The sequence below is a fragment of the Lycorma delicatula genome, chromosome 6, assembly GCF_047948215.1.
Source record: "Lycorma delicatula isolate Av1 chromosome 6, ASM4794821v1, whole genome shotgun sequence".
Taxonomy (NCBI): domain Eukaryota; kingdom Metazoa; phylum Arthropoda; class Insecta; order Hemiptera; family Fulgoridae; genus Lycorma; species Lycorma delicatula.
In genome coordinates, this window is record NC_134460.1 from 141,148,031 (window position 1) to 141,162,919 (window position 14,889).

General features: G+C 28.3%; 1 protein-coding gene across 1 annotated transcript in view; it reads left to right on the forward strand.

The window, feature by feature from the left end:
* The window catches only part of LOC142326950 (uncharacterized), a 127,752-nt gene that overhangs the window by 30,434 nt on the left and 82,429 nt on the right, over nt 1-14,889 (forward strand). Inside the window, exons 10-14 of the mRNA XM_075369681.1 lie at nt 892-1,065; nt 8,289-8,379; nt 9,862-10,028; nt 10,974-11,113; nt 13,582-13,845. Coding sequence (XP_075225796.1) covers nt 892-1,065; nt 8,289-8,379; nt 9,862-10,028; nt 10,974-11,113; nt 13,582-13,845 — 836 coding nt within the window. The remainder of the gene's footprint in view (nt 1-891; nt 1,066-8,288; nt 8,380-9,861; nt 10,029-10,973; nt 11,114-13,581; nt 13,846-14,889) is intronic.

Here is a 14,889-nt window from a genome sequence, read left to right on the forward strand (position 1 = left end):
AACTACAAAAGCACACGGGAACTGCAGATGGCTGGTGAACCCTATTGTCTAAGGATGAACCTAAAAAGAGCTTGGCCATATTCAAAATACTTGCTGAGGAAAGAAAGATTTTGTCTTTGGAGAACTCAGATACATCATTGCATATATCTTGGCCAATGGATATCAACTGAGTGTGAAAGAAATTGAGTGACAAGTTAAGATTGGGTGGCAGGCATTGGGGAAACTTAACATCATTTTCAAGAGCAAACTGCCCTTTTGCCTTAAACAGAAAGTTTTCTTTCATCAATACATCTTGCCAGTCCTCCTATGGAAGTGAGACTTGGAAATTAACTGTTCAATTGCTACAGAAGGTGTTGTCAGCACAAAGAAATGTGGATTGATGTATGCTTAGAGTTAGCAGTTGGGATAGGAAGACCTGTAAATGGAACAGAGAATAGACAAAAATACATGATTTATATCAAGAAAGTTAAACAATTAGAATGGTGATGGCCAAGCCATGTAGCAAGAAGAACTGATGGCAGATGGACTAAATTAGCACTTGAATGGATACCACTAGATCTTAGATGTCTATGAAAAATACCAAAGGCTCATTAGATTGATAATATTATCAAGTACAGTCACACAAGACCATAATAGTTAGAAATGTGCTGAAGAGGTCTTCATCCCCCAGTGGATGCTGAAATGATGATGAGGTTCTTCAACACAACCATAAATGGATTGTGATGGGTTTAACATAACCCATAAATTGAACCTCATCATACTCCGTAATGGACAGCTGACAAATCATCAAAATATTTTAAAGCAAAATTTATATATTAATTGTTGCAAACATTTATAATGTAGTGGTTGATGAGTATGATTTAGTATCAGTTTTTTTTTAATTTATTGCAGGAGACAGAAGAAATTATGAAGGATGATGCTTGCATTAGAACTGAATTCCCTTGGGTACTGGAACCAAATTCACAGTTTTTAAAACTTTGGGGTTATTTGGTTTTATCAACTGCTTTAGTTGCATCTTTACTTATTCCTTATTTTGCTGCATTTCATCGTGATATTCCTCAACAAGTAGGTTATTCAGTTGCTGTCAGGTTTTCAGTATATATTACAAATTTAGCATTGATTACTTTTCTTGACTGATGTTTTCTGATTGTAAATAGTTCAGGTTAAAACATAACTAAAGATAAAGTAAATTTTTAATTTATTTGTGTGCTACTGTTATGAAACAAAAATCAATTGTTTTTACTTGATAGTCAGTACTTTACCAGTGAACTTATATTATTTAATATATTAAACTCTGTAGTGAATTCTTTCATTTTTTTTTAGAGTACTGTGTTTGTTTTGTGACAGAAAAAATTATGTTTAACTTACTGCATAAATTAAAAATTTAATTTCTTACCATTATGCATGAATATTTTCTAAACTCTATATCAACATTTCCACCAGCTTCTTTTGTTTGTCTTAATCTTCTTTCTGTCCAGCTTCTTTCTTAATCAGTATTGATTTATTTATGTTGTTGTTCCATCAGAAACAGCTCTCTACTATTACAGAATTGAAGATTAAACTTTGAAACTTTAAATTTAAAAATTTAAACTAAAATCTTTAAAATTTTTAAACTTTAAATTTGAACTTGTTTTATTGTATTTATACAGTAAAACAAATAATTATTTTTTGGAAAAAAATTTCCAATCAGAGTGAATACTATTATTCTATTAGTATAAAATCTCATAAAGAAAGAATATTAAAATATTTGTAGTTACAAAAAATACACTTAAATTAAGATTGTATAAGAAGATAACAGCAGGCATGAATCTTCAATGATTGTTTCTGACCATAGTTGGAAATAGTGGTATAGTATAGACGTAAAGTTAAGTAAATGTTATTTCTGAATTTTTAGAATAAAATTTTTAAAGAGATTTATATAATAATAATAAAAAAAAACAAAAAAACATTAAATAAAACATAATAAAACATTATTTAGAAGATTTAATGGATATTTAGACTTTGTATTCATAATGTTATTTTTAAGTAAACGTTAAGGATTTCTGGAATCGCAATCATTCTTGAATTTTTTTTTTTAGTATTAAATTGATAACACCTTGACCTGCTTTCTAAGTCATTTAAGTTTTGTGAATTGATTTATTCAATCAATTAAGCAGTTTTTTCATTACACGTCTTTTAAAATTGTTATACTACAATTTTTCTAAAATTCTTGTAATAAAACACATCCTCATACAACTTAATATTTCTGAATCATATTGGAATGTTCTACTATGCTATTTTAATAATTGGCGATGTACTTAACCTTTTTTAAATTTTTTCTATTCCAAAAAACCTAAATATTTTTCTTTACAATGAACTTTTCTCTGGTAATGACATATCAAATATGTTCTTTTTGGCACATCACGCAGTGGTAATCCATTTTTTCTTAATTTTATTTATTTTTTTGGTTTACTAGCCTCCTGAGACCTATATTCCTCTTAGAAGTACTGATATAATTACTGTATTGAGTCCTGAAAATTGATGTTATTGTAATTATTAAGACTTGGTGTCCTTTTAATAGAACTAGTATTTTAAACATTCTCTCCTTTTGAAATAGTAAATACTTTGATGTGTAGATGACAACACTGTTCTTCACACTGCTTTTGATGGGTGGAGTGGCCACTAGATAGTCTTGTATACAATCACTGTATTGCTAATAAAAACTGTTAAGATGGGGCCTCACTACTTAGAAACACTGTGTTCTTCAAGAATGGGTAATTACAATTAAATTCTTCTTTTTTATACTTACCATTTTCATTAATATGTGAATATATACATGTAATATATATATATATATATATCTAATCATAAATCAATCATGTTTTTACAATTTTCATATCATGTGTTATTTGAGGTTGAAAATGTATGTTTCTTTAAAAGTACAATAGCTTCCAGTTATACAAATTCTTATTAAATAATGTCCTTTTAAAAGAACACTGGGCCTCAGTTAAGTTAATGCATTCAGATAACAATTAAAAAATGAATAATGTTCTAGTTTTAATTTCTGGCTTTTCACTGTTTTATTGAAAAATAATGTAACCTGTTGGATATATTGTAATTATATCATGTTTTTATTATGTAATTTATTGTCTTTCTTTTTGTTTGTTCTAGCAAATGAAGAAGAAATAAACAGAATATTATTAGAGGATTTGGACTTATCAGATACTGAAGGATTTTCAAATAATGATGAAGACAATATCGTTCCAAACTTCAGTTTATTAGATTTTCATATCGATGACACAGATGATGGTCCTGATTTTGAATCTCAAGGACAGATTCTAGTAGGAGTGATTCTGATGATAAAAGACCATCCACTTCTAAGAAGTTGAAAGTTTTTAATGAATGTAAAATAAATTTTTACAAATTTATTATTCCATAACTTCATTGATAACTAATTCATGAAAATAATTGTTGAGATGACAGGTAACATAAAAACACCACTGATAAAATTAAAAAAAGGAGAGCAAAAAAAAGATTAACAACAACAATTCAGTTCAAGATGTTTAGATTAATAAAACGTTTACCCCTGGAACTAATCAGTTATTGGAATCAGCATATCCAATATTTGACTGTGAAAAGTGGGAAGAACAATTCATTATTCAGTAAATTGACAATGAAATATTAAATGTTAAACTTTCCAAAACAAACCAAACAGCAGTATTTGTAACAGGTAAGAGTTTAAATTAAAGTTTGAAGGAATTAAAAATTTGGATTGGAGCGAATTTTGTAATGGCAGCATTACAATCTCTAAAGTTAAGGATGTACTGGGAAAAAGCAAGGAGAATTAATTTCATTGCTGATGCTATATCAAGAGATTTTCCACATAAGATCTTCATTAAAATTAGTTTTTGACAATGAAATAAATGAGGAAGAAAGGAAGAACAATAGACTGTGAGAAGTAAGGCCACTGTTAGATAAAATAAAGTCTGGTAGCATGAAACAAATTAAAAATCAAGAGTTGCGTGTTGATGAAATAATCATATCCTTCAGTAGAACTTGTGGTATAAAACAGTTCATACCAAATAAACCTAATCCAGTTGGGCTGAAAGTTTTTGTTAAGCGAACCCAAATGGAAACATTTGGGATTTTAGGATGTATCAAGGTCCAGATAACTTTCCCAAAGAAGTCAAACAGGGGTTTGGTCTTCGGACAGCTCAGTTTTACATCTATCTTACCCATTAGTGTCTGGCCATATATTATATTTCAATTGGTACTTTTCAAGTGTTAAACTGGCAGAACAATTACTACTTCTTGGAATTGGGTGCACTGACACTATATGAACAATAGTCTTTCAAAACAGATATCAATTGAATCTGATAGTAATTTAAAGCATAAGGGAAGAGGAAGCTATGATATCAAAGTAAGTAACGATGGAAAATAAGCAGCAACAAAATGGTTTGATAATAAACCCATTACAATGCTCTCCACTCATGAATCTGACTCTCCAGTGACTAAAGTTAAAAGATGGTTAAAAATTGACAATTGGTATATATTGTTAACAGCCCCAAGTACGAGGGTAAGTCAATTATTATCCGCAATGTAGTTATAAATTTTATTGCAATACAAATAGGAAACTTACAGGTACATCATTTTTCAACATAGTCCCCTTGCATTTCAACGCACTTGGTCCATCGTTGCACAAGCTTCCTGATGCCCTCATAAAAGAAGGTTTTTGGTTGAGCTGTGAGCCAGAAATGCACTGCTTCTTTTACTGTTTTGTCCGAGGTAAATCAACGGCCTCTTAATGCCTCTTTGAGTGAACCAAACAAGTGGTAGTCAGAAGGGGCAAGATCAGGACTATACGGAGGATGAACCAGTACTTCAAAGTTGAGTTTCTGGAACGTTTCAGCAGTGTGGACAGCAGTATGTGAATGGGCATTGTCGTGCAACAACACAACACAACACCTTTTGACAGCAGTCCTCAGCGTTTGCTTCGAATTACAGGCTTCAGCTTGGCAGTAAGCATCTCACTATAATGTGGACTGTTTATTGTTGTGTCCCTTTCCACATAATGTTCCAGTACTGGGCCTTGTGAGTCCCAAAAAACTGTAAGTATCAGTTTTCCTGCGGATGGTTGGGTCTTGAACTTTTTTTTGCAGGGCGAATTTGGATGTTTCCATTCCATGCTCTGCAGTTTACTCTCTGGCTCGTAATGATGGATCCATGTTTCATCACCAGTGATGATTCTGTCTAAGATGATGTCTTGTTCATTACCATAGTGATCCAAATGTTTTTGACAGATGTCCAAGCACGTTTGTTTATGCAACTGTGCGAGTTGTTTTGGGACCCATCTTGCACAGACTTTATGAAACCCAAGTCTGTTGTGGATGATTTCGTAGGCAGAACCATGACTAATTTGCAGATGATGTGCCACTTCATCAATAATTGTTAGTCTGTCTAAGATAACTATGTCACGTGCACGCTAAATGTTTCCTCATTTGTGGCGGTAAATGGTCATCCAGCTCCTATGTCGTGTGTAACACGTGTTAACAATTTTTGAATTTTTCAATCCATTCGTAGACACTCTGTTGCGGCAAAACACTGTTCCCATACTGTACCGAAAGTCTTTGATGAATTTCACCCCTTGTTACACCTTCCAACCACAAAAAAACAGATCACTGAACATTGCTCTTCTTTGGTGCAAACAGATAACTGAGCAGCCATGATTAACGGCAGGGCAGCGATAATGGAAGTAACATAGCAGCATCAAACCTGCACAGACATAACAACAATTAAACCATGCATGCATCATCTACGCAACACGACAGTTCTATCAACATAAACAAAAATATAGCTAAATTACAGTTAATAATTGACTTGCCCGCGTATTAAAATCCTATAATAAAAATATGAGTGGAGTTGATTTAGCTGACTGTTTGCTGTCTTACTGTACTTTTTGCAATTGGACCAAAAAATGGATCATCAGAGTGATACTGCACATCTTAGACTGATTAATCTGATTTATGGCTGCAGTACAGAGTAGAAATGAATAAGAAAAACGTTCCACAAAAAAAAAAAATATTGTACAACTGTGCTCATATAAAATGGATTATGGGAAAAACTTATTGAAAAGAAGATATTATACAATAAACTACACAGGAATCAGAGGAAGAAGATACAAATTCTACAGAAAGTCAGAGAAAAAATGCCCCTTACCTTCAATTATTAGAAGAAAGCAGCAAATATTTTATTTCTTATTATTTAAATTTTTCTTCATTACTTTTTATAATATTAATCTAAAGTTTTAATATTGATACAATTTTTTTATTACATGTAAATTAATAATAAAAAAAAACTCTTTTTACATCTAGCTAATATGAAGTTTTTTTTTTTTTTAATAAATACCTTATCAACCTTACCATGCACACACTTGAAACCTGTTGTTCTATTAACAGTGCATAATTTTTCATAGTGATTATGTAACATAGAATTGGTGTCCTTTTAAAAGAACATAAATTACCTGGCTTTCCCAAATAATTTATTTATTTTTCTAATTTTCTTATAACAGTTTTTATAACCTATTTAACAATGAAAACTTATTGTAGTTGAAATATACAGAAAAACAAATTTCCAGGTCTCAAGGAGTATAAAGTTTTTGTCCTTTAAAAATTACCATAGGTATCATTGAAAATATTTTTTTATCTTGGGTCTCAGGAGGTTAATGAGATATACTAAACATTAAAATACTCTTAAATTATTCGCTTTTATTCTGTAATTTTCTGGTAGGATTGATAGTCTTTCCTTCTACTAGACTTGTGAGATGTAGTATACTACTGTATCCATTCTTCCTGGTTGAAGCCGACTAGTTTTAAATTCACTGTTATTGGTCAGTAACATGTGATAGTATGTGGTAAGTTTTTTTTGTAAATTTTAGATGTGTGTTTGTTGCCTATTTTAGAGATTAAATTGAAAGAATAATTTATTATTCAATTCATTTCAAGTGTAAAATTAGTTAGGGATTTTTATTTTAAATTAAGTTTTCAGTCAAGGATGTTATCATGAAATATTGATAGTTGCATAAAATGTTGATACTGATAACACATGTTTAGACTTTTCTTATAATTGGAGTAGTTTGGTGTGAATAAAGCTAGTTAGTATTTTTGTTTCACTTATGTATGTATGAGAAGTGTATTAGAAAATAAGTAATATGATAAAAGGCCAAATTTGTTGTAAATTAATTATATTCCATATAAAAAAATAATTTTTTTTATTTATCTGAGAATTGTTTATTGTAGTCACACTGTACCTGTCATAAAAATTAAAATGATAGTGCAGGATATCAGAAATTGAATATAAAAAACATTCATTGTAATGAACCATATTTATAAATTTTACATATATAGTTCCTTCTATGCCAACTTATTTAAAGAAGCTGCCCTACTTCCAACCACTAATATCAATAACTAATGAAACAAGGAAAACAAGCAAATTTACTACATTGGAATATGAAATATTTCCTTGCTGGTTTATAAATAATTTGCTACATAATGATGATTGAATTGAAATTTAATAATCAAATTTAACAGCTGTTAATATTTTTTATTTAATCCCTTGACATAGTAATTTTTTTCACTTAATGTAATTTCCAGCTGCAGATATTTTTGTTTATATGTTATTTTTTATGATTGTCATTTAATAGTTGATGATATGAATTAAGTATATATAAACTTGCAACCATTAATCTAAGATATTAAGAAAACTAAGCATGAGTAAAACATTTCATTTTCACAAAGCATTGAACAATCTTAAGCTTGGCTAATTTAAGAATAAACTAAGTTAACAAATGTAACCATTGTAATATATTTACAACAGAAGTTACACAAATTTTAACATCTAAAGTTTAATTTTAATGGTTAATTTAATTATTTTTATGAAAAACCTCTTATAAACATGCCAAATAAGGAAAAAAGTCATTATATATCAAAGTCTGAAAACACTATTAACAAATAATTTTATACATTGACAAACTCAGAATTCTCTCAAGTAGATAGTAATAAACAGTAAGTAATAACCAATGAAGAATTATTAGGATGTCTGTCGTAAATATGCTGATGAAGAGTTTTATTATTTTATTTTGTACTATTATCTTTTTTTTTTACTTACTATTCTTATTTTATTTACTTATTTTACTATTTTATTAATGTACAAGTATATTGTTAACTGCTGTTACAATATTTTTTATATATTTATTTTTATTTATTGAATTATGTAGCTGCTTAATTTAAAATGGTAATTTCTTTTATTTTTAGGTGGGATTAGTGTTTACTTTTATTAACCTTGTCTATATTCTTGATCTTTTTTTTGTGTGCATCACTGCCCAAGAAATGCCTGGAGGTAGAGGTATTGTATTATTTTTTCTTTATTAACATATTACAATCTGCGAGGTGTACAAAATATCAGAACTGGTTAAATGTATGCATTCATCAAAGAGCTGGCATTCCAATATAACTAAAATGGCATATATAGATTTTATATATATATATATATATATCTTCTTTATTTATTTGCTTTACAAAAGATATGCTCTCATAGATACTAAGGAAGAAGAGTTTGTTGAAACAAATATGCCAGACCCTTGTCTTGAAAATCAACTCAAGAGTAACTGATTTAGAACCCAGCACATGAACTGCTGTTTTATTACTTTGGCAGTAGATCAAAGTATAACTGCAGACACAGAAGTTATGCTTGAAATATCTTTCATTGATAGGATGTAAAAAATTGTATAATTTATTTGTAATGTAGATAACAGTAAAATATACATTGCAAAGAATTGAAAAATTCAATTTTATATGCTTAATACATTAGTATAAAAGAAGAAACTATAAGAAGAGGAAAATACGTAGGTGAATATAAATGTGTTATGCATTCTCTTATATTTATAAAGCTGGTAATTTATATTTGATATCTTTGTGCTTGTCTGCTCATGATATCCTATACTTTTATCCCGAGTTAATTAATGGGCAAAATCAGACCATGGGGGTGGAAATTTGGGGGGGGGGCTTTTCTGAAAAAACAAAATATCGCTATAACTTTCTTATTAAGTAAAATATTGAATTAAAATATCAAGTTCCTACAATTCTTTGGGTAAGGGCCTAAAACTTATCTAAGTAAAGTTTTTTTGATATCACCAACCAACAAGGGGTGGAAAAAATGGGGTTTTGAAGACAAAAAATCATACCTCCCTTAATAGGCACAGTATCAAATCAGTTTAAAGTGGTCGTTAGTCCTCTAAACATTACCTAAAACTTTTGTCTGAAACAATTTTTGATATGACCAACCCTTGCAACAAGGAATGACTGAAATTAAAAGAAGATGGGGCTTGTCATATGCTAAACATGCAACCATTGTCGTATTGAGTAAATTTGAAGTTTTTCGTAACTAAGGTGGAAATATTTTTTATCCCCCTACTTAGCATTGGTGAAATCTACCTTCTGGTGTGCCAGGGATTGTTTTTTACAGAATGGCTATTACATCTTCAGGAGTTCTTGTTCTTGATTTCAAGTAGCTTAAATCTTCATGGTAGTATTACCTAAATAGGTAAACCTTCCACGCCAAATTTTTATGAAGAAAATTAAAAAAAACACATGTGTGGAAACATGTATGCCTAAAAAGTTAATTTAAATAGTTATTCAGTTACAAAACTGTAACATGAAACATTTTGAGTCTTAGTATGTGATGAAAAATAATCATGAGGAAACACATGAGTACTTTGTGCTGAAGTTCATAGAAAAGCATTTAACAATTATCTTTTATATTATTGTAATTCTTTTTATACTAACTAACGTCTTTAAATTATTATTTTTTATTCCATTCTCATTTCAGTGAGTAAAAGCAAGGAAATATTAAAACTTAAAGTTAAAGGAATCTATTTTATAGTTGATGTGATTGGATCATTGCCTTTAGATATATTCACCTTGTTTATAGATTTTGGTACTGGGCGTCGGATGAGACCATTGTTAAAATTAAACCAATTAATTGGTATGGTTAAGGTAATTGTGTAGTCATTTTAACGGTTCTTATTTTTTTCAACCAGTTATCAATTAAAATATTTTTTTTTTTTTAAGAGATTAAAAATGTATTAGCTTTTAACTTTATTTTTATTTATTAGTAAGTGGGTTGCTTTTAACTTCTTTTAGGTAGATTTCATAAGAAAAGCTACCTATTGTAATGGGTACCATGATTTGACTTAGCGCTTCACATGCCCCAGACCCCAAAACCACTGTCAGTTCAAAAGTTGTATATATATGTAACTTAAAACTATTGTCATATTGAGTAAATTTGAAGTTTTTCTTAACTTTAAAGTGGAAATCTTTTTTATTCCCCTACATAGCACTGGTGAAATCTACCTACACCTTCCGGTGTGCTGAAAGGAATTTGTTTTTAAGTTAACCATATTTTGTTAAGCTTTTCATCAAACTATATTACATATCCTTTATATTACAAATCCTAGACACTTTAGAAGTAATCAGAATTTTTTCCTCTTCACATTTGGAAGAATTTGATGTCTGGAATGGATTGTAAATTGCATTATTAACCAATTGAGATTAAAATCCAGTTGTAATCATTCTGTTCTAAAAATGTATCCTCTTGTATGGTAGTTAGATATATGCTGTCCATTACTGGAATGATTATATTTAAAATAAAGTATTTTGCTAGGAAAGGAAAATAGTGATTATATGATTATATTTAAAACATATTTTCCTCTTCTAGGAAAATACTATGTTTTAAATATTATATCATAATAGCTAAAGTTTCTAATAATATATTATAGCTTACCTAAGCTTAGCAATAATAGCTAAAACTATATTACTAAATAATAGCATATCTAAACTTTATATTTTGCAATTTGTTTCTGTTTACAGGTGACTTTTTTAATAAAATTAATACATATGTAATTTATTAAATATAATTAAAACATTGTTTTTTTTAAATAGGTTCATAAATTTTTTACAAGACTGGAAAATGGTTTTGAAGTGAATCTTTTGGCTTTGAAAATAATTAAGTACGTTTTATATTTTGCTGTTGTATCTTATTGGTTAGGAAGTATATATTACTCTATGGCTTGTTTTCACAAGTAAGTATATTGTTTTACTACTAAAATACTGTATTCTGTTAATCTTTTGAATTGGATTACACTTGCATTTGTTCCCCCCTCTCACTCTTTCTCTTGCTTAGTGTAATATATGATCTACAGTGGAATGTTATTATCTATTTCTTAAATACAATAACTGAAAAATTTCTTACCTTACATCAGTGCTAACCTTTTGTTATTTTTATGTACTCAGAGGAAATAAAATTAAACGTGACTTATTTTTAATAAAGAAGATATATTGAACTGGTACAGTAGAAATATGAAAATATTAATAAGAAAATAGAAATTTAAATAATTAAAGCAATGTATAGTATCATTATCGGTCCTAGTAAAATTGTAAATAGCATAGCATTCCTCTATAACCTGATGTATCCACACAAACAGAAAGTTGCACCATCTAAATTAGATAGTAAGGAAAGAATGTCATTAGTCAAAGCCTTTAATAAATCAGTTTTTATAGCTCATTATAATCTGACATTGCTTAATGCAGTTCTCTCTAAATGATGTTGACAATTATTAGTTGCTAATGATTGTAGCAAACTATTAAAGATAAAAACAAGTTATAAGAGAACTTAATGCATTAAACATTGATTTTATAAAATATTTATTGTTGTAAGAAAACATGGATCGGAAATTGGAAAAAATAGTAATTTTATTTCTTTGTAAAATAAAAGATATTTGAGTTAATGGAAGTTTAATTTAGGTGAGAGCCACCACTCAATATGTAAAGTAGTTGGTGCCATAGTGATGGTAGATAATATCTATCTTACATAATGTTGCTAAAAGATATATCTCTGGTAGTTGAAATGTGTTAACAACTTGTTCAACAGATTACATAGCAATTCTCATGTACGTAGCATAATTTCTTAACAATTATTTGTCATACGTACATGGCTTCATTAAAAATGATTAATTAATTAATTAAATTATTAAGGATTTATATTATGTATTAATTATATCTTTCTAAATTTTTTCTACAGTTATTGGTTTGGAAGGGTTCAAAATTAAAAACATTTAAGGTACCTAGACATGTATTGAGAAATATTCACAAATTGTCACAATTAATTACATCTCAAGTTAACAATAATAAAAAAAAATACCAAGATAAATTTCACTTTTTTCTGAAATGATCTTATATGTGATGTGATATGCATAATTTATTTTGTGTTGTTGAAATAATTTGGTCTGTGACTGATAATTTTGATGGTAGTTTTCAACTGCAGTGAGTATTCTGAGGTTTCCTGCTGAAGCTATTTTTCATCTAGTTTGTTGGTTAATTGAAGCATAGAATTGATAAACTCTAGAATAAGCTGAAAATCATATAGAATGTTAACCAGTTACAGATAATAATATTTAAAATTCATTCTACATAAATCCCATCAGTAGAGACAACAAACTCAGTTTAAATAACTTCCTTTACATAAATTTGTATTGAAGCTAATTAAAAGTAACTTAACAGTACCATTAAAAAATACACAATTATTTTGTTTTTTTAAATTATCAACTATTTTTTATATTTTTTTATTAATTCATACCTTGTTTTACCATCTTGAATTACAACTTACAGTATCATTTATTATTGTAAACATGCATTCCAATATAACCGAATTGCAATATCATATAATTGAATTCATACCTTGAAACCCATTTTGTATGAACCTATCCTGTCTGTATAAAATTACCCTAATTTTACAAAATTCAATCATATAATCCTTGTATTTTATTTGTGATTTCTTACAATTCAACTTTGATTCTATTACAGCATGACTCTGCTCACATCTGAGATTGGTGATAATTTTTTTCAAATATTTAAATTGTACAATTGTTATAATTCATAATGTAATAATGGAACATATTTTTTCGTATTCAGATTTCTTTTCAAAATATCTTAATTTGTAATAATCCCTTCATAAATAAGCAACTGTACTACTTTTATCTTTTATAAACAATTTTTATAATTCTGAATCGCATACAGCAGATTCTTTAGTTATTTTCTACCTTTTTTTTATGAGAATTTGAGAATATATCTTTGTAATTACAGTAATGGTACTTCATTTGTGTTGGTCTTCTCCTTTTACGAAGTTTTATAAATGTAAAATTTATTTGTCTTTGAACAATATAATACAATAGATTCTCTTCTGTTTTTCTTCATCCTTTTTATAATTACATTTCTTAATTATGATAATACTTGTATAATTTATAATTTCATTTAATTCTTATTTTTCTCTATCTTCTTTTAATAATTAAAATTCACATAAATAATTTTTTTTATCTCTCATTTTTTTATCTAAAGTTAGTGTATTTCACCTAGCAGTTTTATTCCAGATAAAGATACAATTGCTAGTGCTAGTTAGCACTACTACCTATAATCTGTTCGTCTATAAACTAAATGTATTGATAAATAGTTTTGTACTTGGCAAATAACCAAAATACCTTGTTTTTTTTTTCAGTGTGTGCACAGAAGGTAGTTGGTTTGATGATTTAAGTTTAAGGGATCGTGAGTCCATGCCAGTTAAAGTAAGGCATTTATATCCATTTGAAATATCAATATATTTTGGTCTTCTAGTAATTACACAAACTGCATTTGGTGATATAGCAGCACATGATGTCAATGAGATGATTGTCTTACTTGTATTTTGTTTTGTTGGTACATTTTTTTTTTGTTACTTGATAGCTGATTATTCTGCAACGCTTACTCTTCAGGGATCATATAAGTAAGAATTCATGTTTCTTTGTTAAGTTATTAACAATAAATAACCGTGTAATATTTATGAGAGCTACTATATTTCATATGATAAAATTTTTACTTGCGTTAATGTACTGCAGATTTGTATGTTTTTTTGTTGCATATTTTATTTTATGGATATAATTAAATAAGTTTTTAAATCTAAAAACAGTCTGGTAGGAGAGTAAACTATAAAATTACAACGCTTAAGTACAAATCATAATCTGGTTCAAATGAAGCAGTAAAGTTGATTTATTAATATTAAAAATTTAAATAATCACAATATTTATAAAGTAAGATACCGTGGTTAAAAAAAACTTTTCTGAATTAACACATTTAAACAGGATATATACAAACTGATATGTAGAGATATTAACCATAGCTTGTTAATTTTAAACATGTGTGTACAAGATGTGATCTCAATATTCTTCAGCAATATGAAATTTAAGACATACTAAAATTGACAAACAGCATACTGTATAAACATAGATACAGATGATGTAAACTATTTCACTTACAATAAAGTGGTTTCATAACTACTTAAAGATGGGCTATGTTGACAATGGGTGCCACCTGTATTACCAATATGGTAAGGAACGGCATGTTACTACAAAGATTTAAACTTAAATTCCATTTATTCATACAGCAATACTTTTTTAAATTGGTTTTTCTTTTATAAAATAAGCAACTGTAAAAACTATATTACATACATAAAACAACATGGCCACTCTGGTTTGTCATGATAGGGTTCTGATATAATGTGGAAAGGAATGAACATAATTTTAATATTTACTATGAGTAATGTGCAGTTTTGGAAACCTTTTGCTACTGGTGCAGTCATAATCATAATAGGGTGTTAATTACAAACCTAAATTTTACAAGTATAATTAACAATTTTAAATGTTTTGGCTATATTGGCTACTTCCTATTTATGTTAATAAATGAGTTTATTTTTATTGTTCATTTTATTATTATTTTTAAAATTTTATATTTGAAAGATTACTGTTTATTTACTGATTAATATTAATATTGT